Below are 27,603 nucleotides of genomic sequence, written 5' to 3' on the forward strand. Positions count from 1 at the left end.
GTTGTTTGTGGCTGCTTCTAAAATGAAGGAACTACACATCTAAACCAGAAAGGGGCCAGTTTTAATCACAGGTGAGTGTTGTAGTCATTGAACAACTAAACAAAAACAAGCATTGCTGCCACCTTGCCTTGGGCTTGGCACAGATGTGAGGCTTTCTTGCTTTTATGCTCCTTGGTGATTCTCTGCTCTGCCTTCCTTCTTGCTACCCAGTTTGTAATTTCCAGGGCAGGATGATTCTCAAAGTCAAAGTCCTCTGGCTGATCTCATCCTCAGACTGCTTATATTTGGAATGCTATTAAAAGATGTTATGATGTATGTCCCTCTTTCCAGGACGTAATATTTATAGCGTACCACTAACAGGTAACCCATGTAGAGCAAGCAGTCTCTGGAGCCCCCGCCTCCTGGGCTCACTGGCGTACTTGTGTTTGGCTGGCGTACAATGTTTGCTTGTTCTTGGAAGAGGAGAACTTGGGGCATGCAGAAGGCAACCCCAGGGCCCAGTGCCAGAAGAAGGTCTTTCATTACTGCAACCGCACCTTGCCTGGAAAATGCCGCGTGTGCTCGTGTGACATTTCCACGACACGAAGCGTGCCAGAGGACAACCGCTTGGGTTACAGGTCTTTAGAAGGAGATGCTGGAGCCGAGCCACTTGGCAGACTTTCAGGCATCTGCAAGACTTTCTGGGAAACCCACTTTCCCGGGGAAAACCGCGGGTCCCAGCTTCGTTTCACCAGATGAGCAGATCTGATTATTCCGGGCTGCCCCACCTGCAGCAGCGCACCTAGGGGCCAGGCGCTGCGCGGGGTGCCAGCACCCACAGCGGGCAGCCTCGAGCCCCTCTCCGGACCCCCCCCGCCGCGCCAGGGGCACCCCCAAGCCCTTTGCTCCCCAGGGCTGGATTCGGGGCCGGGGGGGGCTGCGAGGGGTGGGCGCGGGGCGGGCGCTCCCGGAGCCCTTCCCCCGGCCCGGCCCGCCGCGGGGTAGGGGCTGGGGCGCTCCGCGGGGCGGTGCGGAGCGGGGCGAGGCTGCGGAGGCTGCTGCTCGCCATGCGGGCTGCCTGAGCCGCCGCCAACTTGCCCGGGGAAGGATGGCCTCCAATTTCAACGACATCGTGAAGCAGGGCTACGTGCGCATCCGGAGCAGGAGGCTGGGGGTGAGTGCTGGTCCCCTCCCGGGCTTACCCCAGGGGCACCTGCCTTGGGGTCTTTTTTTCCCCCCTCTCCTTTGCCCTCCTCTTTTTGCAGACTGTGCTTTCTGGGTGTCTCCGCAGGGGAGACAAAAAAAAAAAAAAATATCTTGGCGGAGGGTAGAGAAGAATCAAGGCGCCGTAAACGCATACATCTATGCACCATATACGTGCGTGTGTGCACATGTATATCTATTTCTTTTTTTTTTTTCCTCGCCCTCCCGTTCGGAGATGGGGATGCTGCCTCCTTCCCGGCTCTGCCTATGTCCCCGGGGCCGGGGCAGCGCCCAGGGCTCGGAGCCCCCGCGAGGAAGGGGGTGGCCGGGGGCAAGGCGAGGGCTGGAGGTGCCAGGGCCCCCGGGGAGCGGGGCGCTGGGGGCTCGGGCTGGGCAGCGGTTCTGCCCGGCAGGGAGCTGGAGGGCTGCGGCTGCAGGAGGCTTGGGGTGGTGGGGAGGGTTGCTGCAAATCACAGGTTTGAGCTCGTGTGTGGGACAGGAGAAGATGTTGTTGATACCTTTTAGGGCTTCTAAGTTTCACAAAATGAAAAATCGCCCCCTCCCCCCCCCCCCCAAAAAAAAAAAAAAAAAAAAAAAACCAAACAACAAAAACATTCCCTCCTTAACTCCTTATTTCATTCTAAACTTATTTTAAGTCTCTCCATGTACTTCCATGACACATTCCTAGTTTCAGCTGTAGCTGCTAGGTGTGCAGCAGCAGCAGGCCAGTTCCCTGTGGTTCTTTGGCATGTGCTCTCTCAAAGCCCAGTCTCCTCCAACAGTCCAAGGACTGCTGCTCCCCTGAGCAAGCTACCTGCACTGCTCCAGCCATGGAGCTCGAGAGCTGCATGCCTCCCAGCTCCCTCACTGAGCCAGCAGGGCTTATGGGGGGGTCAAACAGGAGGGGGGCTTTGTGTATAAAATGCTTTAATCGATGAATCTGCCTTGCACAACGGGAGAGCAACTCATTTCTTGTGCTTACTGAGAAGTGATTAATTTGATAATTCCAAATTGTGCATAGCATGAGTTTTACATCAAGATTTATTATGGTGTGTGTGGTCATCTGAAAGTTTTTGTTGGCTCGTTATAATTAAAGTTTCATTCTCTTTATACCCATGTTCAATGGATTCTCTATGGTTCTGTTAACTTGCATCTCCCTGACTTGTCTGGAAAGTAGAAAGCGTTTTAACATATTCCAGCAGGCATCGCTAAATGGAAGATGCCACTTTTCTTGTACCTTATGTATGGGCATTGTTTATTCTTTAAGAACCACATGGTTCAGTGACAGATGGAGATAATGTCGTTATGAGAGAACTCATAGTAAAGTTGGCAGGATTAGTGTATTCTGTCTTTTCAGCACTGGGTGTATGTTGTTATCCAGTTTGTCCCTGCATAAATAAAGAGGAAGATTAAACTTCAGCACATCTTTCCATACTGTGACAGTGAAACCTAACATGTGCGTGAATAAGGTACATCTATTCTGAGATGGACGTAAATTCTGTTAATGCCTCTGGTTTCTGTTATTAAAGCTTTCCAAAATGCTCTGGGGGGTGGTGGTGTTGAGAAGATGATGTTCGATATCCTCTTAGCAGAGGCACGTTTGTCATTTTAAAGTTTAAAAAAAAAAAAAAAAAGGTGGGGGGGGGGGGGCGTGTGGGGAGGCAGAAAGGCATGGAGTCTATGAAAATGAAACTAATGTTAACTCTTTTCTTTGAAAAGACATCTGCTTTATTTGATCGAATTTCTTCTTGTTCCAATGGCTTGTGTTGTATCAATGGCTGGAAAGTGTTGAAAAGGTGGTAGGGGTGATGGCAAATGTTTTTGTCAAGTCTCAGGAAAGACCCGGAGAGTAGACACGGATATAGATTTCTTCAAATGAAGAGCCCAGAGTTCATTTTCCTTGGCTGCCCTGAGCTCTGGGCGTACTGTCCCCTAGACTTTTCAGCAGTGTGGAAGTGGTGAGGAGGGAAGCTGTGGCTGCTGTTATCTGGCTGTCACTGCATTAGATTTGGTGACAAGCATGAGGTGACCTACTCGAATCCTGATGCTCTGCTTGTTTGGGAATCGGTAGTTTAATTAACGGTTATGCCTTTCTCTCCTTCTGGTTTTCAGTTTAGGCTATTGCACCTCTACTATGAATAGACAGTTGAACTATAGCTGCAGGCTTCTTTCTGCAACTTGCGTTGTCTATAAGCTGCTTAGGAGACCGGTGTCCTTATTTACAACATCCCGGTGAAAGTGGATACCTGGGCTGATTATGATTATCCTGAGTTCCTTAAAGGAAGGACAGGCTTGTTTGCTTGCAGCAGTGGTGCAACTGTTGGTGCCCACTTCTTAGTACACAGCCCCAGCTGAACTGTCTCCTTGCTCCCTGGTGGTTTCCTCCTTGATCAGGTGTGGATGTGCACAGCTGATGCTGAAGCTGACTGAGCACCTGGGTCTGCCACCTGAAGTTAGAAAGGCTTGAATTCAGTATTACTCAGTGGCAAATGGGAGCTTGGCTCCTTCAGAGGAGATAGAACTGTGTAAGCAGCTTGTGGGTTTGTTTTTTTTTGGGTGGGGGTAGCTGGGGAGGGCTGTTGGACAACCAGGGGTTGGAGGTAGGAAACAAAAAATAGCGTAAACCTTAGAAGCCTTAATACACTAAGCTGGAAACTTTCAAAGAACTTCCCCATGCCCTGAAAGCATTAAGAAGGCGAAGCCTGCTCCAGCCCTGAGCAGGGCTCCTGCCTACAGAGAAGAGATCTGGTGCTGCGTGGGGAGGTGTCAGTGGGAGTTATTTAAATACATTTCAATATTATGGTGGCACAGCTGTAATGAGGGCTTTGTTTTTTCAAACTGAATTCAGCTCCTGGGTTTTTCTCTGTAACGCTATGGTAATTCCATCACCAAGGGAACTAGGTGCAGCACTTGTGTCTACAAATTATCTCAAGAAATGATTTTTCTGAATAACTGGGGTGCAAGTGCTAGATTTGGAAAGAAAGGGGTGCAGAAAAGCAGCTTGCTCAAAATCGAACCTCTTTTGAAAGAAAAATCTCAATTCTGAGAGGCCTCACTTTGTAATTTCAAGATCAAATGTAGGCTAATTCGTTTTGTACCTGAACTGTTTATGTGCACTTTAAATATGTAAATTCTATTTAATATTATTTAATAGAATAGTTTCCATAGCAACATTTGTATCACATGTGTCTTCTGCAGAGCCAAATATATTCATGAGAAAGAGCACTCTTCCCAATTCTTTCCATCCTTATAGGGAGAAAAATAATTCCCTCAGCCAATGATCTGGCCCTGTTTTGTTATTAGCGCTGACACGGCGGAGATTGTGTTCCAGAAAACTGCTGACAGTGCAAATGTGCGACCTTACAGAGTTCCTTAAAACAAAACAAATCAGCTTTGTTCTGTGAGCAGCACTTCCATCGATGACCAGTGGACGTATGTTTTGGGAGAGGAGACACCGTTGCATGGAGGGCTTTTGCTTGCCATCACCCTTCAACTGATTAACTGCACTGTGTCTACTTACATGAAACACCAGGGTTGTTTTATGGCTTCTGAGCCTGAAAAGTTTTTTTTTTTTTTTTTTTTTTATTTTGCAATTGTTAATGTCAAGTAAGGTCTTGTTCTGTGATAGAGATGTGACCTTTTTGAGGGGTGATTATGTTACAGGAGTGTTTCCTCTGTCATGAAAAGGCCAGTCCCTTGTTCTCGCCTTAAGGACAGGTGAACGCGCAGTGCTTGTGAATACACTCGGGCTTCACTTTTGGCTGAACTGGGTCAACTGAGTGTTCATTGAACAATTAAGAATCAGAACAGGAACGAATCTTTGAAATCAAGAACCTTTGTTAGGCTGGTGAGCCTGACTTGTAGCTGTTGCTGTTCGCGGGTCCAATGTTAACTCTGGCTTCAGCCTCTGATGTGGCCTTTCCCGCCCTCAGAGGCCAGAATCCTGCTTCTATGAAGAGCACAATAAAGCAGTTTAATATATCACACTGGGAAGGGTGTGTGTGTGTTTTTTTTATTTTCCCTCATGGGATGAAAACTTGCCTGAAGAGCATTAAAAGGAGAGGGGCACTTGATACTTTACTAGAGCAGCAGCCAGCCCACCTCTCCCCATGGGTGGGAGGCTCCTGGCAGCACATGTTGGTTGTGGCCTAACACTTTTATTGAGCTCCTTGTTTTTACAGCTTATTTACCCTTCCTGTATCCACACCTAAACTTGGGGATGCTGGAAGCAACATTTCAATTTGTTCAAGGATTACAGAGCACAGAAGCTGCTCTAAGGGTATTCTCTGGTGCCACCATCAAGGTGCAGGCAGAAGTATGTGCTGGAGGCTCAAAATGGCGGCAGGTGGTGTCCCTGAAGCCTGCCCCTTAGGGTAGAGGCATCAGCATCAGAAGTGCTTGTGGCATGTAACAGCACTGGGAAGTTTTGGAGGCGAGGCTGTTCCCCATGGAAGACCCAACACCGTCCCAGCCTCTTGATGTATGGGGGACTTCTGGAGCAAGATGCCAAGGGGTTAGCTGTCAGCCCCCCTCCTTGGTATGCCAGTGACACTCTTGGAGTGTCTTGTTGCATTAAGTGATGAAGTACTGTTGGCGTCAGAGGGAAACAATCTCTTCGATGAACAGCAACTGCCTTGAGCTGTCTGCAGCTAAAAGCAAGATAGTGCTGATCAAACAAAAGTGTCTCAAAGAACCAGCTGAGATGTGCTGGTGGTGTGCAGAGATGTCTATGGTAAGGAGTTGCACACAGCCAGAGCTACACAAAGCCTCGTGAAGTCTGGCTTAGCTCTGCACAACTCTCGATTGGAAAGCATTGGTTTCTGAAAACCTTTTCTCCCCTATGGCTTTCTTCGAAACTGAGCCCTTTCTCCCTGGGTTTTTGCTGCCATGGCTTGAGCTGTTGCCTTCTAGGAGGGCAGCATGCCTTTCTGAGTAGAATGTGGACCTTGAGTTGATACAAGTAGAACTATACTTCTTCTCCCAAGTTTTGTCTGCTATGAACACATCTGACTTGTGTGCAAGTATTTTCATTGTATCCCTCTTTATCTGTTAGCATCACTTTTAAACTTGTTAATAGAACAGGTATATCAAAATGTGAACTACATTCTGTGTACTGTGGTGCTTGATCTGCTGTGGTACAAGGCTGTTCAGAGCTCTACCTAGGCAATATGCAGAGCTGAACAGTCTTCCAGGAAAAATCTAGCAAGGATAGGCAGTATGCCTTAAGTTTTTAAGACTTAAAGAAAGATGTGGTGCCATCTACAGTAGTTTGTGCTCTCGTGCTCATCTTTCTGTCACAAACTTCCCTTTCGCAATTCCTATTGGTCTTCCTAATAAAGCTCTCAAAATGTCTTTATTCTGGAAGACTTTTTATGAGTTCTGTACCCTAAGCCAATACTTATCCAGTTTGAAATAAGTAGTGAATTACAGATAAAAACTTGAATGTGCAGTTGGGTGCATACTTGTGTTTATTTTTCATTATAAAGAAAAAGAAGTATAACAGGTGTGGTATGTTTTGCACCAGCAAGCTTCTCTTTAACATTGAAACTACATATGTTCCTTGGCTACAGGCAACATTTTTTAGGTTGTCTGTCTCTTAATTTTGTGGTGAAGATGCAAGAATTGGAGCGGTGCGTGTTTATTATTTCTTATTTTATTACAACTTTAGCTCACAGATTCCAAAAAACACTAAAGATCATGTGTATCTAAAAGCACAATAGGAAAGACTGACATAATTTGTATCTGAACATTGAGATGACCTGTATTCTAAAAGAGGCTGAAGTTTTTTCCCTTCATAAAAAGCAGGGCTATTAAAATTAGGGTAGTCTAGGACAGCGTATGCTGCTGAATAATATATGTAGATTACTGCTTCTGCATGAGAGAAGTATTTAAAACAGCCATGTCAATTTGTTGTTTGCTAGAAAAGCCTTACAAAGTATTTATCTTTCTGGAACATATGGTATTGCTAACTAGCTACGTTGGATGTTTACAACCCAGAAAAACAATCTGCACGCTAACAATAATGCGTAGAACTTTCAAAATGGGGCATTATTAGCAGGCAGTCTGATTTGTTTTATGATTGCCATGATTTTGTGGAGGTATTTCCTGCATATGGAGGTCTGGGAGTCTGCTCTCCAGTTTGTATTGCTATCAAATTATTACAGGCTATTAAGAACACTCATTTGGGAGGATCCATTGACTTTAATGGAGCTGTGTGAACAGCTAAGTATCTGTTCCTAAAAAATGCAGGTCTCTACAGAGACTTCCTGTATCTGTCGGAGAATAAAGCTCCTGGAGAGGAAGTGAGTAGTGAAGTGGAATTTTTTTACCCAACAATCTGTTTCTTGTACCTCTGTCTGGCAAAGGAGATGCTGCTAACAGATTTTTGCAGAAACCTGCCTCATGAGGTGTCCTCCACTTTGCACTTACCAGGCGAGGCACGGAGCTGTTCTTGCAGTCATATCTGTTTAACAACACTTCTAATTAAATCCGCAGCCTGCTCTTGGGGTTGTGTGTAACCCCATCTGTTGGAGGCACCTCCTTGTTATGCAAGGAATGATCGGCTTCCACTGTCTATTAGAGTGGGTCCTCCATGGAAATCTGGGCCAGGTCCAAGGAAAAGATCTGAGGACCCCATGCCAGGGTTAGCTGGATTTCAGCAGAGGCAGTCCAAAAGTGCAATTCTGACAGCACTTGTGTTTGTCATTGGAAGGTTCCTGAGGACACTGGGATCAGCCAGCGTCTCCTACAGTTTCAGTCACGGCAAGCATGGCTTGTCCAGCATCTGGCGCGTTCCTGTGGTCCTGCCCGGAGGTTTTCTCTTGCTGTCCTTTGGGGCTTGATCTGGTGGGAACAAACGCATAGCATGGAGTTTTAAACAATGGCTTTCACCACTTTTGTTAAAGATGGAAGAACTTGTGCCTATACCTCATCAGTAAGGTTGTTCAAAGAGCTAAAAATGACAAGCTTAGTCCAGACTTTTTCCTTCCAACCGCTCTCCTGGCTGTGCTGAGGGGAGGAGCACTGGGGTGCATTCAGCCTTTCCTCCTCAGTGTCCTTACTCTCGCCTATCCAAGGTGATCTTGCACCACTCCAAATCAACCTGGGCGTCGTTAAGTGAGGGTGGCCTTGGGCAAGTGCTGAATCTTACTGGAAACGTGGCTGCCAAGTAGGACCCAGCTTTTAGGAGTGCAGGGAAGAAGGAAAAAAGAAGTTGTGCTTCTGAAAGCAACTCTGCTGATGGCATTGGTTTCACCACTGCAAGGGTCATGTTAACATAGGAGAAAATATTTGTGTCGGTGCTGTTGTTCAGAACACTGTTTAACACTGATCTTAACCAAATTGGGTTAAGTCCTAATTATAGAGAAATCAGGGAAGTAAAACTTAGTGGGTAACTGTAACTGAGGCTTTTATGAAAGATGTGACTACTGGAACTACAAGAGTAGACTTGTTCCATCTTTAGTATTAACCATGTTATGGACAGAAATGAGATCTGTGTCACCTCTTTGATGGCTCTGACTAGCCCAAGAACTCTAATCGCATCAGTGTGAAGGAATGTGATATAAGTGGTGTCCTCCGGTGCAGAACTAGGGCTCTCCTGGCCGACCCCAGAATAGGAACTTGTAATAGTTCAGCCTTTAGGAGGGCAAAGAAGGGAGCCAACTTCTTCACAGCTTTGTAACTAAGTGCTGGTTTCTAGGAAGCATGTAAATGGAATAACATGAGATGTACTTAGATATTTCTAGACTGATTTAAAAACTCAATTAGTTTTTAGGTTTCTGGGTCGCTTGCCTTGATTAATGCTTTATTTGTAATATTAAATACTTTTTTGATATTTAAAAATCAGAAAAAAAAAATCAGGAGAACTTTAATCTCTTCTGTATTTGAGTATTGCCTGAGAACTTACGTGTTGGAAGGTGGCCATGTGCTAGATTTAAGGAGAGCACAACAAAAGAACAGCCTAACAGACTGCAGACTGTTCCTCAGGAAGCATGGCACTGATGCATACATTTGCTTTAAGACTGGATGGGAGAACTCCTGTTTCCTACTTAGAAGTTTGGGAAAACTTTATGCAAAAGTTTTGGACTTGTACACTTGACCATTTTAAATTTCTTAGCCCAAAGTTTCATTTGTATATAAAATTATGAGAAACTGAAAATAGAGGGAATTTTCAGTGTTTTCTGTTCTTGATTTTAATAAAACTGACTTCTGTAGAAACTTCATTGAGAAGATTGGTGTTGAACATGTAAAATGACATATACATTTACAAGTTTTGCATAGCAATGTTTCTGTGAAACCCTGTAGGAGGAGAGGTAAGGTGGGAGAGAGACAATCTGCAGGACTAGAACCATATGGTTAAAGAGAGTGGCGCTTGAATAAGCATGCCAGAGAGTTAGCACGAGGATTTTAGAGTAAGAGCTGTGAAAACTGGAAGCAAGAATGATGTAAGAGTTGCAGGAGGCAGGAGAAGGAAAAGTTGTCTGCCTATATCTATCTACGCTTGAAGCAGCTTTAGTAATCAAACTCTAGCATTTCCCTATTTGGCTCCTTTCAGTCTGGAAGTATCGAGAGAGAAAAATTGAACAGATTTCATATGTACCAACTTCAACCTGCAAGATATTAAGCCTGTTGGATTTGTATTTTTAGAAAACTGTTAAATAAGGTGTTGGAACATATTCGCGGATATTAAAATTTCTTGCTGCTTGGAACTTGGTGGTGGTGGCAGGGATAGGATCCAGGACATTGCTTAGAAAGTGTGAGCCTCTGCCCCGGGCTAGGCAGGGAGGAGTATCAGCAGGCCAAATGCAGCTCTGTCTGGCTGCTGGCATTAGGTCTGTCAACCCAAAAGCAAGTCCCATTTGGATTTCCTCTGGCACAAAGTTAATGTGACTTGAAGCCAAGGCAGTCGCTGTCGTGATAGGGGTTACCTCTGGAGCTGAAGCAAAGATCCTCAAAGCCAAGTTGTGTTGCAGAGAGCTCATTATTCAGCAGCTGCTCCTCACCTTGCACAGTGTCCTGTCATCTCCCCAACAAAACAAACAAAAAGCAGAAACCAGGCCTAACAACTTCTCCAGTGTTTCTCTGAAAGACAAGGTGGGAGACTGTGCAGATCATGATTTGGAGTCGGAAACTCCTGTTTTGGTGGTGGCCCGTTTTAGGAGTAGAAACAGCTTTTATTGTGCTTTCCAGCATATGTTTTCCACTAAATAACTATTCATGTCTCTCTTTGGAAGATGGGCTTAGCATTTTTTAAGCAAAACTCTGAGACTCCAAGTTTACCTTTTTCCATAAACTGTGGTAATTAGTAAACAAACTGTTCTTACCCACTTGCCACCTTGTTATGAAGTTTTCACTTTAACAAGTCTAATGCAAACCTGTCCAGAGCACATTTGTTCTTCTGCCTTTATCTTGAACAATGCCCCCATCTTCTGCCAGTTGTGGTTTCCAGTTCTTCATTCTCACTATTTGCTCTTTCATTGTCAGACAGAGAGAGGTCTGTAAGTTTCCGGGAGGTGACTGCTGCTAGGCATGTGAAAAGGTATGCCAAGAATGACCGCAAACCCAGGGAAAGAAAAACCCAGTTACAAACAAGTGAAGTTCTAGTCATTCCTGATTTTGATGCTGTTTCATCATGAATCAGTTTCAGTGTGAAGATAATTCTCCTGCTGTGTGTATGGGCATTACTCTGAAGCTGCATCAGTGATAAATTAACATTTTGCAGTGTTTGTGGAGACACTTGAAAGAAAGTAACAGATGTAGAGTCTGCACCTGGGACTGACATCTTAATTTGAAGTTTCTGTAGTTTTAGGTATACCATTGAAGTTGATGGACTGCTCCTATTACCTTCTTGTCTGACTTCATCAAGTGCTGTCAGAAATACCAGTGAAAGTTCAAGCTATTAGAACGAAGTGTTTTTTTTTTTCCCCTTTACTGAAAATAACATTTCAATTCAAAATATCAATACTGTAAATTCAGTGGTATTTCTCCCCAGTAATGTTAATGTAGAAGATAAAGTTGTTCCTTTTCTTACTGAGTAATGTTTATCTGGGGAACTATCAATGCCCCATGGTCAGCAAGGGGAAATTAGTCTTAATGCTCTCACTAATGGCTGTACACCACTGAGGATGGATGATAGCTGATTGCACTGAATTAACTGCATACTAGTGAGGGGCGTACTCTTGGCACAGCGCTTATGGTAAAATACAAGTGGCTGTTCTCTGTTAAATGAAGCAGTGCATATTAGGACAGTATCCTGCTATGTTTTCCTAGATGCTTTCTAGGCAGCAGCCATACTTTCACGAGGAGGAAGTCTATCTAAATGTGAATGAACTCTTGAGTTCTTTCCTTAATTAGCACTACACAGGTGGGCCATGAGAAGTGACTGGAAGTTGGGTTTCTCTGAGCTGATGTGTAGATTTGCCTGGGCAAATGCAAGAGGACTGCAAGAACGAGAGGGAAGTTGAAATGTACCAGGGAAATACTGGTTCTGCAATCCTGCTTTTAATGTTTGTTTGGAAGTAAGATTGAACTAACAAAAAAACAGCTGGCCTCAGTTATGCTTTTACTAGAAAGTAGTCTGACTTTTGTTTTTATAACAGTGAGAAAAGCACATGTGGAAGTTCCAGCATATACTGTCTGAAAGCTGACTCCTCTGGAGAGAAGCAAGATGTTTGAGAGGAGACACTTTTGGGACAAATGGGTGACATTTTTTTTATCTAGTCATAGCGTTAAAAGTTCTGGCAGGGCAACTGAGCTTTTACGTGGAGGATCATCAGATTATATGAAGGATAGAGTCCATTTACTTATCTTAGGCCCTTGGGCGGCACTCTGCTATGACTTAGATCCTTTTGTGCACATGCCTTCAGTAATTCCGAATACATTTAAGGTTATCGCTCTGAAGTCAGTTCACTAAAGTGCTTGAAAAGGGAAATATGTTTTGACTGCTGTGGGCTCTCCCCTGCAGCAGCTTTGAGCAGAGCATCAGTCCGTCTAGCAGTCTAGGCCAAATTACTTGAATTTTTTGCTGCAATCTTGTAAGGCAACGGTGAAGTGCTTGTTACTATGATTTAATGGGCTGTAATTCTGTCAATTCTAATGTAGCACTATGTTTTGGTGAAGCCCAGCTTGCAGTGACTCACTAGGGAGTGTTATTTGTTCTTTCATGTAAATTCACTTTGATTTTTAAAACTGATCCAACCTCCAGAGAGGTTGGGGGAATGACCAGTGGTACACTGCATAATTTTGATGTCAGGAGTGAAAGAAAAATGCGGAATGAACAAGATAACTTTATCTCGTGTTGGGACAGTGTGATGGACTGATGGATATCTGTAGTTGTTGGTGAGATGTGTGGAGGATGTATACGGGGATGGGAGGTAATGCAAACTACATTTGTTGAAGCAAACCTGTGATGCTTTCCAAAGCTTGCAGTTAAATTAATTAGTGAATGGCAAAGAATGACAGCAGGCCAGAAATGGGCTTGCAGGACATTTGTCATCTGTGGCTCTCCAAGCAGCACTTAGCAAGCATCGTTAACTCCATTTAACAGGTGGGCAGGTGGCAATAGGTACAGCTGAATTGCTCAAGTCAGTCACTGAAGACTGAGAAATTAAAGCCCTTCTCCCATGTCTGGCTTTGGGATGCTGGCAGCTCACTGCTGAAGAACATTCTCCTGAGATAAAGGCTGGATCTGTGTGCACTTTATGCCTTTCTTCTTTCTTTTGTGCAGTCTTAAAACTGCAAGTCCATCTGTGAAATACAAGTCCTATAAGACTGTGTGATACGGGAGGCTGAAGCTGGGGGTTTGTGAGCAAGTACAGTTCATCTCCAAACATGGAACAAGTCCCATCTGGGCCTTCTGGACAGCAGAGTTTAGGAGAGCATATCCCCCTACCACTGCTTTAACAGGCGAGCATGTGTTCTTGTTACAGCTGTGAGTGGCTGTTACTAAGGGTTAGCATGTGCGTTCTCTGCAGCCTCTTTTCATCTGGTGTACTAATTAGTGAGCCTCATGAACTGTTAATGAGCTATATCGGTGCTGTTTTTCCCTGTATGCCATGTGATTAAAGTAACCAAGTCAGATAGCAACAAAAAAATCCCAAACCATAATTCAATGCAGTCATTTCAAGTTACTAATCAGTTACCTAATTCTAATACAGTACTAAATGGTGTTAATTTGCTGGACAGCACTAATGGCCTGACCCAGTAGGGCAGCACATCCAATTGTGCTCTGCAGTGCTCAGCCTGCCAGAGCTGGCTGCACAGGGTCAGTGTGCAGGTTCCGTTGAAGCCGTTACTATTTTTTCTTCCTTTTAGTAGTTACGAGTCCTAGGCTGTTTTTTTTCACCTATCCAGTTTCATGCCTAGAATTAACTGTGTCCGTGTATAAAGATTAGCAGGTGTTTAAGGAACTAGATCAGATGCTTAGCTCCAGTCAGACTTCTTTTTTTAAGCTGTCACTAGCAAGAGAGGGCTTCTACTGTAAATACTTCTTGGTGCTTGGAGGCACTCTCCTCTAATGACCTAACACAGTACAAAACTATCCCTTTTTGGTGTATTGGGGTCTGGGTGGGGAGAGATTCTAAACAAAAACCCAAACCACTATACTGTGAAAGGTGTAAGTCATTAAAGGAAGGCCTGAAAGTGGGAGGATATTTTAGGTAATGTTCTCTTTCTAAAGATACTGTATCCAGCATAGGACTTTTGCAGGGAAGGTAAACTGGAAGTTCAAGTCTTGCTTTTAGTATCTTTCAGGCTATGAAACTCTAGATAGTCATTAGAGAAATTAAAAAAATGCAATCAACTTCTATATTGCCCTCCATCATATCAAGCAGCATTGCTACTTATTCCTTCTGCAGATTCAAGCCACCTTGCTCTGAGATGAGAAAGAAAATATTTCTTTGCAGAACACTTAGGATACCATTGTGGGTGGGCAAGTCCTAAACCCCGGTCCTGTCATCTTAATAGTCATTTTACATTGTGGCAGATACCACTGTTCTGCTACAAGTGTCCTGCTTTCTCTGAGCCCTTTGCCCACCCCTTGAGGTCCAGAATGGTCTTTTAGGTCTTCCCCTGAGTCTGGTGGCTTCTTTGCCCAGGCTGGGCTAAACCCATGGTACCCTTCCAAAGCCCTCAAAGATGTATGGCAGAGAGCACTGAATGTGCTTCAGCATCTGGCCAGGTTTTGTAATTAAAATACCTCTGAACTCTGGACCTTCTGTGTCCAGAGTACATCAACAATTTGAAGAGGGGATGTTGCTTCTAAACTACTGTATTGACATTAGCAGTGATTTGCTGGAAAGGGTTCTCATATGCTCCTGGGGACCCTTTCTTTAAACAAATAAATCTCTTACCCAGCTAGAATGTATTGGGAAATCACCTCTCATCCTCAAATGAGCACATCCCATCTTGAAATCTGCCAGAGGTGACCTGTGCCAGCAGGGGCAAGACTTTTGTTGAGCGTTTCTGCCTTTGTATGAACCAATGACTAATATATACCAGTTGTAAACAAAACCTGTAAAATTCTGCTCATGCTTCCCTGTCAACAACTACTGTCACAGAGCATGGTACAGACATAAGATAAAACAAAGGCTCCTTTTCTAGCTCCTTTACTAAGTTGTTAAGTAATCTTAAGCAAGTCATTTTACTGTCTGTGCTTAGATTGCACCTCTCACCACCCTGCTGTGACTCAGACAATGAACCCTAGATCACAACACACAGCATTTTGGTTACTGAGGATATTTGGCAGTAAGCAAATCTTGCATGTGGAATTAATCCTCTGTAGTCATGAAGGACCAAAAATATTTTTCTGTAGAACAAGGTTACCTTCTAACTAGTGTGCCAAGTGGGAATGCATCTGCAGGCTCAAATCCAGCTGTCCAGTGTTTTAAACTAAGGCTAGAGGAATGGCTTTGAGTTCTGAGCCTGAATCATTAACAAAAATCTGACTTCTGGTTGATGCAATTCCAGTTGGTTGGGAGGGGGCTAAGAAGAGAAGAGTTTTTGAAGAGGAAAGACTGATTAAAATGTCTTATTTTAGAGCAGTTGGTATTCTCTGTGCCTTGCATTAGTATGTTTGAGTGTAAAACAAGGTGTATAGACTCAAAGTTCTGTGATGTATTTTTTGTGCATGTCTTATAGCCAGTTCTGCCCAGTGCCAAAGTTGGATTTTGTAACTTCATGGAAAAAGCTTTGCAATACTGAGCAATATTGTACATTCTGAACAGGCACAGGGACAATATTGCTATTTCATTCCCTATTAGCAACTGTGGATGAATTCTTACTGTAAAATATTGTTTCTGGAGATGTATACTGAGTATGAAGGAGGAGTGAGGTCTGTCTCTATAAATGTGTTTCTCGAGGGAAGGTGAAATCTAGATTATTTTCTTTCATCCCCCAGAGAAGATAGCTTGATGTAAACCAACTTTGATTTATGTAGTTATTATAACCTGATCACAATGAATAATGCAATGTAGCTTACTCATAACACACTAACATTAAATGGGTATTCTGGGAAAGTGAAATTGTCTTGTTGCCAAGTACAGCTATATCTTTGCAGACAATGTGGTCAATTTTGCTCCTTACTATACAGAGCCAGTGAACTGGTCTGCATTTCTGTGCACTGGAAATGCAGAATATGTCATGCTAAATACGTTTCAGTACAAGTTAGATATGTTTACAGCCATGTGATTCTTCCTAGTAATCCACCTACTTGTAATCATTTTCTACTTACATCGTGTTTCTTCGGAGTTAAATAGAGCTGAACACAGCTGTCAATAGTATATGGGGATTAAGTGTGCAAGGGTCAAAGCTGGGTTGGAAAAGAAGAGTCAACTCACAACTTTACAGAAAGAAAATACACTTGAATTAAGCGCTTGCATTTTGTGATGTTATGGGAAAAAATGAGGGATCTTCCCTAGATCCACACAATCCCATTCAACATGATACATAAGGCATCGTCATGATGATGTCTAGACCCTTTTAATTGAAAGCAGTACCCCAGTTTTACACAAACACCTACTGAATGGAGGCTTACTGCTTCAAAAGTGTCTGAGGGGTAAGTATAATTAAAAGAGTTATAAGCTATTATATATGTGGCAATATTTGTGTTGATGCAAAGCAAAGCTCTAGGACCAGTCTCAAAATTTGCTTCTGGCTAGGAATTCTACGTCAGGGCTCTTTACCATAGTTTGAATTAAAAGTGAAATATTAATACATTTATTTAAATACAGGAATTAAGTTCCAAATAGTTTAATACTACCTGGCTAATTTTCTGTATGACCCTGTTGGAAGGGTTCTTTTATCTAGAACTAAGTCTAGTGGAGACTCCCTGGCAAAGTTCATCACAAACATTCAGATGACTTTCCATATGCAGCTGAGGTACTTCAGTGGGTGAGCTATCTACTGGCCTTGGATAAAGTGACAGCATTTTTTTCCTACAGAAATATTGAGAATGTACTGTGAGAAACGTCTTGTTATTGTACTGTGCCTTTGCTACGTTTGCTATTTCTACAGGTTATCAGAGTCATAAAAGACAAGTTCCTGGCAATAGTCCAGGCTTTCTGATAGTCATCCCAAGCTGCTTGATAGCACTTTAATCCAGCTCTTTTTAAAAAAAGCCAGGTTTGTGTTTACTTGACCACAAGTTCAGGGTCCCTATAAATGTAACTCATTGGAATTTGTTTTAGGGCAGACCAGAAAAAACAGCACAAATAAAATAGGGCGGCTTTCCCTGAAGGCTCACTTCTTGTTTGCAAAAGAACAATTTGCCAGATGAGACTTTGTACTACTGTCCCTGACTTCTATATCCCTGTTAAATAACAAAGAAGGCAGGGTATCATTTGGTCCAAGGGAAAATACTCTTGCTTTGCCTTAGTGAACTGGAAGGCATGCAGTTCCTCAGCTTAGTTTTTAAAAGTAGCCAGTGTTAAAGTCCTCTGCCCCAAGGCATGAAAAATAGCCAAATATTTAGAAATTTGGGGGAAGGCTATTTGCAGAAACTTAAAGTATGTTGCTGAACAAAATACTGAGGGGTGGGATAAAGTTGCTTTAAAGTTGGCTTGGACCAAAATGTAAATTTTAGTTGCTGAATTCAGAGACTTATTTCTTGTGTAGAATAATTTGTTCTTTGTGTAATAAAAAAAAATGGCATTTTAGGAACTCAAATCTGGTTCTTTAGCCTTGCTTCTCTGGTCAGTTTGGAGGCGGTGAAGACAGAGTGCTCTCTCCTCACACCCACTCTCTCTCGTCACACTTCCAGGACAGACCAGTGGTTTGGGCCTTCACGTAGGGCAGCAGGCCTCTGGTTTCAGTTTCCATCTCTGCATGAGAGTATTCTCAAACCACATCTGAACCATGAAACTTGGGAAAGTCAAAAGAAATTTTTCCACTACAGTCAGCCAGATGCTGACCAGTTCCAGCTGGGGTTAATAGCTCCTTTGCTTCACAGTGTATTTCCAGCAGCTGAAGGAGCATGAGGACAGCCAAGCAATCCTGCCTGGTTTCCAAGGCATAGCACTGAGAGGCAGGGATCCAAATACTCAGATTGCATCATTCTTTTGAAGTCACTCGTTCTTTGACTTCGGTTGTGGTAATGATTTATGTCAGATGATCCTTGGAGCCTCAAATAGAACTGATTTGATGTGACCTTGGACATGCATGTTAGATCTCCTGTATGGTTTCAGATGATCCACTTCATAAACAGCCAAATTATTTCCCTCATGTTTTGTGTTATTGTCCGCTCAATGGGATGTTGGAGGCTGAAATTTTCAGAAGAGGCCATAGGAAGGAGATGCTAATTTTGGCTGCTTGAATTAAACTTCAGGTCCTGCTTCTTGGAAGATCTTGCAGGGAGAGCTGTGGAAGTTTTTGGTGTTATGCAAATGACAGCTATTGCTGTTCCCTCTGAGCACATCAGATCCTGATTTGCTGTTTGGATTATCTAATCACTGTCAGCCCAAGTGTTTGGGGTGGAAGTAATTGCAGCAGTATTTTCAACTAATTCCTATTCATGTAGTAGTAGTGGAAATGTTGATTCGAGGGGTAAGTGAGCTAAGTATTCATGGCTGAATAGACACCTGAGAGGATTTGGGGCCGGTTCTTGTTGTTGCTGTCAAAACAGCACTAACAACCTAAACAGTTCATGTGCTGTTGTCAACCTGAAGAAATACTGACAAGTTTCAGACACTTACTTGATCGTGATGCCATCAAGGACCTAATTACTTGCTCTGTATATGCTCATAACAGGATTTATGATTAGCTCTCTGTCTCGGGCACATCATCAGCTCTTCATTGTGTTGACTGCATTGAAGGGCTTTCAGTGCTTCTAGGCAAATGCTGCCGGATTTGTTATTTCTAGAGCTTTAGGGTATTATGAAGTTTATGCTCAGTTAAGATAGTGCTGGCTGTTCACCTGCAAGGTATTCATGCCATGGGGGCATAGAAATGATACAGTGATAATATAGGTTGTTGATAGCAATTATCTCAGCATCTTCAAAAATGAAATACTATGCAGGTTTTAAGTGAATGGATGCATCTTCTTTTTGAATTTGTTTACATAAGCTCAGCAGGCAAGAGTTAACAATCAGATCACTTATATTAATGAAATACCAAAATATATATTCAGGCAAAATTTGTGCATTACCTTTAATAAAATCAAAATGCTTTATACTAGTTTTAGCTACTATTACAGTCCAGTATATAGCTGTATTTGAGTGCTGTCTCTAAATGCTTTACCTTGTCGTACTTTTTTCCACAACATTGAATAATGGTATATGTTTTGTTGCTGGAAATACTGGAGAAAGCTCTAGTGACGGATGAATCACAGCGAAGTCAGTGGTGCAAAGAAGGTCTAACAGAGGCTATTGATGTTTCTAGTATTTCTTTGTATCATTTTGGAGAATTGAAAACTCTTCTTGTGAGAGACTTAAATGTCTTTCTATTAATTTAACATCCAGGAACCCTATTTGTGCCACCAAATTGCACGGTCAGGTACTATGCAAACATACAATTAAATTTTTCAGTCTGGAAAGAGGCAGATGTATGGCATATGAGTAATGACGATTCCTTAGACAAAGTGACTGGCTGCATAAAATGGATGGGAACTGAGGATTCATTGTTACAGCTTATCCCTTGAAAACCCTAGGCAAGCTTCCTGCTGGTGTTGAGCTAGCTGTGTAAGCAATGCTTCATTCTTAGCAAGCATTTTTAGTGCAAATGTAACATTGGATAAGATGCAGTAGTAATATAGCAATAGTATTAACTGGGCAATGGAGTCTTTCTGATTACGCAGGTGGTCTGTTAATGGCTCACCTAACTAATTGCATTTCAGTACCTATGCGATTAATTCTTAGCTGCAAGCCATGTACGTCTTCTCTCATCAACTACCCCGTTCTTTGGGGAATAACTCTTCTGATGAGAATGCCACTCTTAAATGCAAAAAGAAGCTTTTTATTTTCTGTGCGGTACAGTATGAATAGTAGAGGATAAATTCAGAGGGATGTGAGCCTCAGCCATCTTTATATACATAACTGCAGTTCACATTAAGTGTTTTTCCTAATCTAGGACCAAAAAAGCAGCTTAACACCTTAACCTGGCAGTACAGAACACGAATGCTCTTGGCCTTACTTTAGCCTAGAGACGCCACAGGGAGAGAGACCTGATTCTCTGGTACTGAAAGAGGACGAAGTTCAGAGGAGGAACCTTTATGACCTGATTTTCCTCCAGTTTACTCAAGTTAGCATTATGAATGACATTTATTCTTCATAGATGTGATTATTTGGGTTGGGATGACTTTGTCCTAAAGGCACTAGCATATTGTATTATGATAGAGAACTGTTGTAATATGAGAGCAGAACCACAACTCAAAAGCTCAGTATTTATATTGGAGGATGATTTGGCGTTTGCATCCTTGGAGGTGCTTACATGTAACAGTTGGTGTGATTTTTTTTCCCCTCCCAGCTGTGCCATGATCCTGATCTAAATCCAAGAATTAGTCTCGGGTTAGTCATTGTTGAACTACGGTAACAAATTCCAGTAGCACCAATGTATAGTCACCAACCATGCTTGAGTGGAGTTGGATGTTAATGGTACTTATGTTCCCTGTGGCATTTGGAAAGGCGATAACTGTCCTGGTTTCGTACCTGACCGAAGGCAGAACAAAGCTCTACTTCTGTGTTTTTATAGAAGATTGTTCTTGTTTGGTGTCTAATTCCATGTGCTGCTGAGCTCTATGTTGCAGCCACAGCTTTGAGATGCTTACTGGCCCAAAGAGGTGATACTGAGTGCAAATTGTCTGAGTAGGACATCATCATGTTGTATTTCTTATCCTCATGTTTGTATAGTGACAAATTACTAAAGCATTCTGTTCACTAATTGCTAAACTTTAAAACTGTAGGTTTTTGGAAAGCAAAAGGTCTGAGTCTTCAAACTTTTGAAGAACTTTGTGGGAGGGAGGGTTGGAAAACTTTTATTGTCAGATGTGCTGAGATTATCTGGGCACGTCAAACAAGATTTTCTCAGAAGGCAAACCTAGAAAAGTATCTTCCAGTAGAAGTGGATACCTATCTGAATTTTTGGTAGTAAGCTCTCATTTTGGTCAGTGTCTAGTAATTCTTGAATAATTCAATTCAAACCCTTGCATTAAACAGGACATGTTGACTGGCCAATAATCTGGAAAACTGGAAGAAAGTCTTGATAGGTTCAGCTGGTGCCTGGCATCAGAGCAGCCTGTCCATATGCTAAATGCTTCTGCAGCCAAGTGGGCAAGGAGTATGAGTGTCCACATGCACGGCAGAATAATAAAGCTGGGGGGAATAATATGGTTCCCTGAACAGCTTTGTAGAAACAGCTAAAAGCCAGTGAAAGAAGCACAACTGGTCAACTAGCAATCATTTTCATGCACAGCTACTTAGTTATAGCTACTTTTCATGGGCGTAATTGTTTTGTGCTGAATGCATTGGTTAGAAACCCATCAAAGGATTAAAGGATGGAGTTACCTTGTTTGCTGGTTGCATGTTGGGTGCTGACTTAGTTGGAGGCAGTGAGACGTTTTGATGGATCTCATCACTGAGCAGTCCATTTGTGCTAGCCTGGAGCTCTGCCAGAGCTGTGCACTACTTGATAATGGCTGATCAATTTTTTTGTTTGAAATCACACTAATTTTAGTGGCAGTTTTATTTCTAATTTACCAGGTGTTACTTTTGAATTACTGATTAAATGTAGGCTGTGAACAGTTGGCAAGGTTTAAATTTTTTTTTTTTTCCCCTGTGCAGACAGTATGTTATCTAAGTTTTGAATGTAACAGAATGATAGAAAGTGCAGCACAGTTAAGGACTAGGTGGGAAGACTGAAAGAAATGGGGGCAGAAGTTTGAGAAATGAATTGGTGTAATGCTCCAGGTGCGGAAAAGTTTTTTTTTTTTTTTTAAACCACTCTGCACAGACAGAATCTGTCCTGAGTGACTTGAATTTAAATAGCTGAACCTTGAAAACAAAATGTCACTTGTCGGAATTCTTGGTTCTACAGTTAAATGTTCTGTCGCCTTCATTAGCCAGTAATTCAGTTCTTTCTCCCTGTGTAACCACCCTTACTCTTTTATGTACTGTATACACATATAGCTTTATCTATTGCACTGATCTGGTGGAAGGTACACTCCTACATGTTGAGCTTTCCTCATGTCCGTCTTAAGCACAGAAGACTTCAACCAGTAACAAATTAACATGGAAAAGTGTTGAAAAAAACTTTATTTTGAAAAAAATGCTTCCTAGAAAGCCCTGCATGTATAAGCACGATGATTACAGCTCGCTCTGTTAGCACCTTTCATGCAAGCATCCATTGTCGTAATAAGAATTTGTGATTGTATTGTAATTCAAAAGAAATATGATGTAACTGTCCGTTAGCTTGATCTTAGTTTTTTTCTAAGCTACTGAAAGCCATTAATTTTAGCTCCAGAGCAGCATCTGATTTATGAGTCTAACTTCTATGCAAATATTAGTGATATTCAAGTCATTGGAGATGCCGAGTTTACTCTCTTGTGTTTCTAGATTTACCAGAGATGCTGGTTAGTATTCAAAAAAGCTTCAAGCAAAGGGCCAAAGAGGCTGGAGAAATTCTCAGATGAACGAGCTGCTTACTTTAGATGCTATCACAAGGTAAGGCTTGATTATATGTTTATTTCTCAGACTTGTTTTTGCATACAATCAGCAGCAAAATCTGAAGTTGTCACATATTAATTGGCCTGATTTTTTTTTTTAAGCAATCAAGGTTTTACTTTTTTTTAATGATCAAGGTTCTAAACCTATTGGTATGTTCCTTCATTTGGTAAAGCAGAGGCAGACTAAGCATTCGCTTTCCTGCTCTGTAGCAAACATCTTGCTAAGGTAATGGAAAATGACTATTTTTGGAGAAGATGACCTTTCCTCTCCTCATCTTGATCATTTCTCCTTTAAAATCAGATCTGAAATACTTCAGAGTGACTACTCCTCATAATTACAGTAACAAACGTGCACAGTAACATGTGAGTTCAAAAAAGCCATGTGCTTAGATGTTCCCATTTTACTTGGATTTTGCATTTGTGGGAAGACATTATACAGATACAGAAATGATGGGCAACATGCAAATCTATCTTGTGCAGACAGTGAACAGTGATGTGAAAACCTTTGCTAAATTCATTGGTATTAAAAAGAATGTAGTTTTCCCTCAAATCACTTCTCTGGAGTTCTGTGCACATTTCATATTCATCTGAGACTTTACATGTGTAATTCTTCTGGGCACAGAGATGAAAATGAGAAAGCCTTTAATTTATAATCATTGTTGGCAAAAGCTTAATATATTAGAAGATTAGGAATTATGTGCATAAATTGGTAGGAGTCAGTGAGCACAACTCAGCTTGAGGCTGATCTGCACTTATTCACTTTGACGTACGTTTAGGAGGAAATCTTGAGGGAATACTGAATCTGAACTCAAGACTTGTCTGTCTACATGCCATGTAATTTGTAATTGATTGATCATAAAACCTGTGGCTATTTGTAGTATGTCATGCCCAGAAATACTTCATTCAAATTTTTATTAAGGAACTTTCAAAAGTAATGAGAAGTGTATTTTTTCATTTGATGTGTGAGAGGGTTGCATAGTGTGTATAAGACAATTTTCAGCTGTGTGAAACATTGCATTTATATTAGTACAGTTCTGTCAATTATTGATGCAAATCTGTATTTCCTCCGTTGTATTAATGCAATATATCAGCAGCACTCACTGGCTTGAGGTTCAGATTAGGTAATGGATATGAAATCCAAGAGGAGTCTAAATCAGACATTTTTTTTTCTTTCAAGAAGATATGTAGTGTAGGTGATTGCTTATTTGTCACATGTGTAAAGTAACAGCAGTTTCCTGCATCTGGACCAGCAGACCAAAGCACCATGAAAGTCCCATTACCTTTTAGCTTAGCCTATAGTTAAGTCAATGTTCAACTACTGCTGCTTCTATATCTGGAGTTCTCTGTTAGCTTATTTAACAGGAATAAACAATGATCAAACTCCATAGCCATTCCCTGGGAATTCATTGTTTATTTTAGTAGCTGTAAAGTTTGTACTTATAGCTTTCAAAATCTGAAAGTTCTGAAACAATACATAGCTGGATCTGTACTATTAATAGGTATTGTAGCAAACCCTAGTCTTGGCTGAAGGTTTGAGAAACGTTGTCAAAGCATAAGACATCTTTAAAATATCATGTTTTGCACCTAACCTCAGCCAAGTGCTTTTTATCAGAATTTAGCCCAATCTAGGGCTTGCTTTAGGATGAAGGCCACAACCTAAATGTCTTGAGCGGAAGTAAGCAGAGAAACTTCTGTTGGAAGAGTAAAACACACTTGAATGTATGTTGCTTGAATGCAGTGTTTGCTCCCAAGAATATTGTTTCCAGGTAGAGTGAATTAATAGGTTACTTTGTAAGTTGCCTTTTTTGTGTGTGTGTGTGTGGGAGATGGTGTCTTGGAGTCTGAGTCTTGTGCTGAAAATACCTGAGATGATCAGTCTGAGCGTGTATGTATATATATATGTATATGTGTGTGTATATATATATGTGTATATATATATATAAATAAAATATATACACACACATTTTGTTTTGGACTTGCTGAGCTAGATTGCCAGCTTCAGTCACTCTGAGCCCTTCCCCTAAGATTCTGTCTACTTCAGGTCCTGGGTATGCAGATCTAACAGCACACAATGCTGAGGTTTCTGCCAGCCTCGTGTAGGAAATGGAGAGGTGTCTCTTCCCAGCACCGCGTCAGCCTGCGGGTGAGCTTGCTGGGAGCCCCTGGGGTGCAGGAGGACTGGCAGCGAGGTGGCTGTTCCTGTGAGCTGGTCTGGGAGCAATGCCACCAGTGTTTGCTCTCCACACTTAGTGCTCTTCTGGGCAGGCTGTAAATGAAACGGTGCTAACCAAGCAGAGCTGTTCAAGTGTGATTGCTCAGGGCGGTGGGTTGGTCCTTCTGCAGAGTTGCTATTTGGCAATGGGCCTTTGCGGTGTCCCCATTTTTTTTTCCACTGTGGTGGAAACTGAGGATGTCTAGTTCTAGAGTCATCAGCTATAAAAGTTTTCAGGTCCTGCTTATTTTTAACAAACCTTACTTGAAGTTAATGAATATTAGTATTTTCTGGCTAAAATGTGTTAACTTACGAAGAATACACATGGCTTAAAATGACTTTCTCTTTTTTAAAAGCTTTGTAAATGTGTGAAATTTTAAGGTGATGAAGGATGCAACTTCCAGCAGTTTTAAATATGAGGCGTTGGAGGAGGAGAACGTGTCACTGCTGCTCTGTGTTGCACTGTAGTTGAACTAGGTCTTGTAAAAAGCATAGTTAATGATTAAAAATCAAACAAAAAATTAATATGGCAGTCTTCAATTAACATTATTTCTCACCTCTTCCTGATGTATCATATTAATGGGACTTTGGTGCTCATGACACCATACGGGGGTCCAGAATAGTCACTGCTATTGTCTTTACGTACAGCTGGTCAGCAAGAGCAGCTGCTCTAATAGCTTGGTGGTGTGCAGAGCCTATTGGTGACTATACTAATTCTGTCAGTTTTGGACAGAAGGCTGCTTCTTAGCATCTCTGACAAAATTAATCCTAAAAATGAGGAGCCCAGGCAGTCCTGTTAACATGCCAAGTGTCGCTGTGTCAAAAGCTGCTGCTAATGAATTTAAGGATGAATGTAGTTCAGTCTGATAGATGATGGTGTAAGAGGAAAACCTTACTAACAGATTACCAATGTTTCAGAAATATAGTCGTTAACGTCCTACTTGGGTTCTAAAGTAGTTCTCAAATGCTGTTGAAAGCAACATCAAATCTAGAAAACTGAGGAGCCCTTGCTCACCCCATCAATCTCTGGAAGGGTTTAATCCATCATCAAACTGTAACGGGTAAAAAATGAAAAATGATGAATGCAGCTAATATTTCAATAGCACCTGCCTCTTTCACTGAAGTGTTAAATTGTTTCATTTCGTTGCTTTTTTCTGTGATGAATTAAAGTGCAAATATTACTTCAATTTATTAGTGGAAGGGGTCTGGGGCATTTGTTCTGGCACTATGGCAGTACCAGTCACTGATTCGGAGTAGGCACAGGCTGGGATGTACATCATCTTGTCAACTTTATTGAGTCGAGATTTCTCCCTTACCCATTTGAAGCCTGGGTCACAAGCTCAGCAGTGTTTCTGTCATACCAGGGGGTCCAAGTTGTTCATATCTGGACATGTGATTTCTGTGTCCTGCTCTGCAGCCCTGTGCCGGAGGCTGAATTTTGATATTCTTGCCACTCACATCTTGCTGATGTGATGCCACTTCTTCTCCCTGCCCCATGGCTGGTGCCTTCCTCAACTCACTTTATGGGGGAAAGATTTTTTTTGCATTGCTATCATCATTCCATTGCCATACCAGTAGTCTGAGGACTCTAACGCATCTGGAGGGTTGATAACAATTAGGTTTGAGAGGTACATTTTAGAACAAAGGAAATTCATTCATTACTTCAGGTCCAGTTGGTTTGGACGTTCACCTCTTAAATTATTTTAACTTTTGCTTGTCAGGGTATATGCTTCCTTAGAAATCATATATGTATGTAAGACATCTATTTTTATGTAAAACATTCCAGTCATTATAAGTTAAGCCCATCTATATCTGGCTCTCTTATTAAATGTGATCTAAAGTATCAAGACTTTTACTTAGTTGGCAAAGTCATTGTCCAGGGAACTTTGAAGCAACAAAAGAAATAATACCTTTTGTGTAATACTGACCTTTTTATACTTTCTAACGTCATTCTTTTTCTTTTTTTTTTTTAAACATGGAAAGGTTAAAGCGTACTAAAATACAGGTCATCTGAGAACAGTCATCTGTAGCTTAGGAAGTGAACTGGAAATTTGCATACACAAAGCAAATTGCCCACTTAATTCATTTTGGACCCACAAGGGAATGAAAATAATTAGGATCCGGGCTACAAAATCTGGGCAGAGAATTGCCTTTCAGGTAATTGTCTAGTTTTCATTTGGTAAATATAAACAATCATCCACAAATTACCATATGCTTTAGCAAAATAATATTGGGGATATGAAGAAATTCTTCTTTCTCCAAGTGAGTTTGGATTTTGAAATGTGCCAGAAGAATCCTTAATATTCCAATACAAAACCAACTAATTGCATACTGCTGACAGGAATACACTGATTCCTCGAGGGGGTCTAAGTTTTAATCCGATTGTATTAATCTTGCCTTGAAACAGCAGAAGCAATTTAAACAGTCGTTCTGTCTAGTTATGGAATAATCCATTTGGAAAATTGAATTGTGTAATTTGTAATTGTTTTCCAGGCTTGCTAATGCAAAACTGTACCAGTAGCAAATTAAACGTTTAAAGTATGACCACTCTACTTATAACTGGCTGTTAAACATTTATTTTAATGAATGCTATCACTTACTATGAATGAAATGTCTGGTTTGAGGCTTTAAAAGAATTAAAGCAACTTGTCAGGGTATTTTGGTATCTTCACTGTAATGCCATGCAGCAAGGCTCAGCACAAGTCTGGGGGGCGGGTATGTGTCAGAGGGGAGGACGAGGACAGAAAGCTGGTCACCAGCAGCCATGGGTATTGTGTACAGCTCCTCTGCTCTGCTGAGGTAAGGAGCAGCTTCTGAGAGCGGTGGTAAAAACTGAATCCCTAGAGCTGGGAGTTGTTTCTGTCTTCAATTTCTTCAAAAAGGCAGCGTTGGAATACAGTGGGGTATGGTGGGGTGTGTGCAATCCTGTACCTGAACAAGTGAAAACTAGCAGCTTTTCTAAACTAGAGATTTTCCCACTGAATAAATGGAGATACAGGCATGGCTGTAGATTTTATACGTATATATAATCTCTCTATAAAATTTTAGTATGTATATGTAG

General features: G+C 41.8%; 1 protein-coding gene across 8 annotated transcripts in view; it reads left to right on the forward strand.

Moving 5' to 3' along the window:
- Positions 1 to 954: 954 nt before the first annotated feature.
- The window catches only part of DOK5 (docking protein 5), a 42,877-nt gene continuing 16,228 nt past the window's right edge, over positions 955 to 27,603 (forward strand). The window contains exons 1-2 of one of the 8 annotated variants that reach the window (XM_040575967.1): positions 955 to 1,153; positions 22,221 to 22,328. In XM_040575967.1, the coding sequence (XP_040431901.1) occupies positions 1,088 to 1,153; positions 22,221 to 22,328 (174 nt within the window). In that variant the 5' untranslated portion in view covers positions 955 to 1,087. Of the gene's footprint in view, positions 1,154 to 22,220; positions 22,329 to 26,682; positions 26,700 to 27,603 lie in introns of those variants that run through there. The other 7 variants (XM_040575968.1, XM_040575965.1, XM_040575966.1 and 4 more) reach the window with 7 other exon arrangements.

The sequence above is a fragment of the Cygnus olor genome, chromosome 16, assembly GCF_009769625.2.
Source record: "Cygnus olor isolate bCygOlo1 chromosome 16, bCygOlo1.pri.v2, whole genome shotgun sequence".
Taxonomy (NCBI): domain Eukaryota; kingdom Metazoa; phylum Chordata; class Aves; order Anseriformes; family Anatidae; genus Cygnus; species Cygnus olor.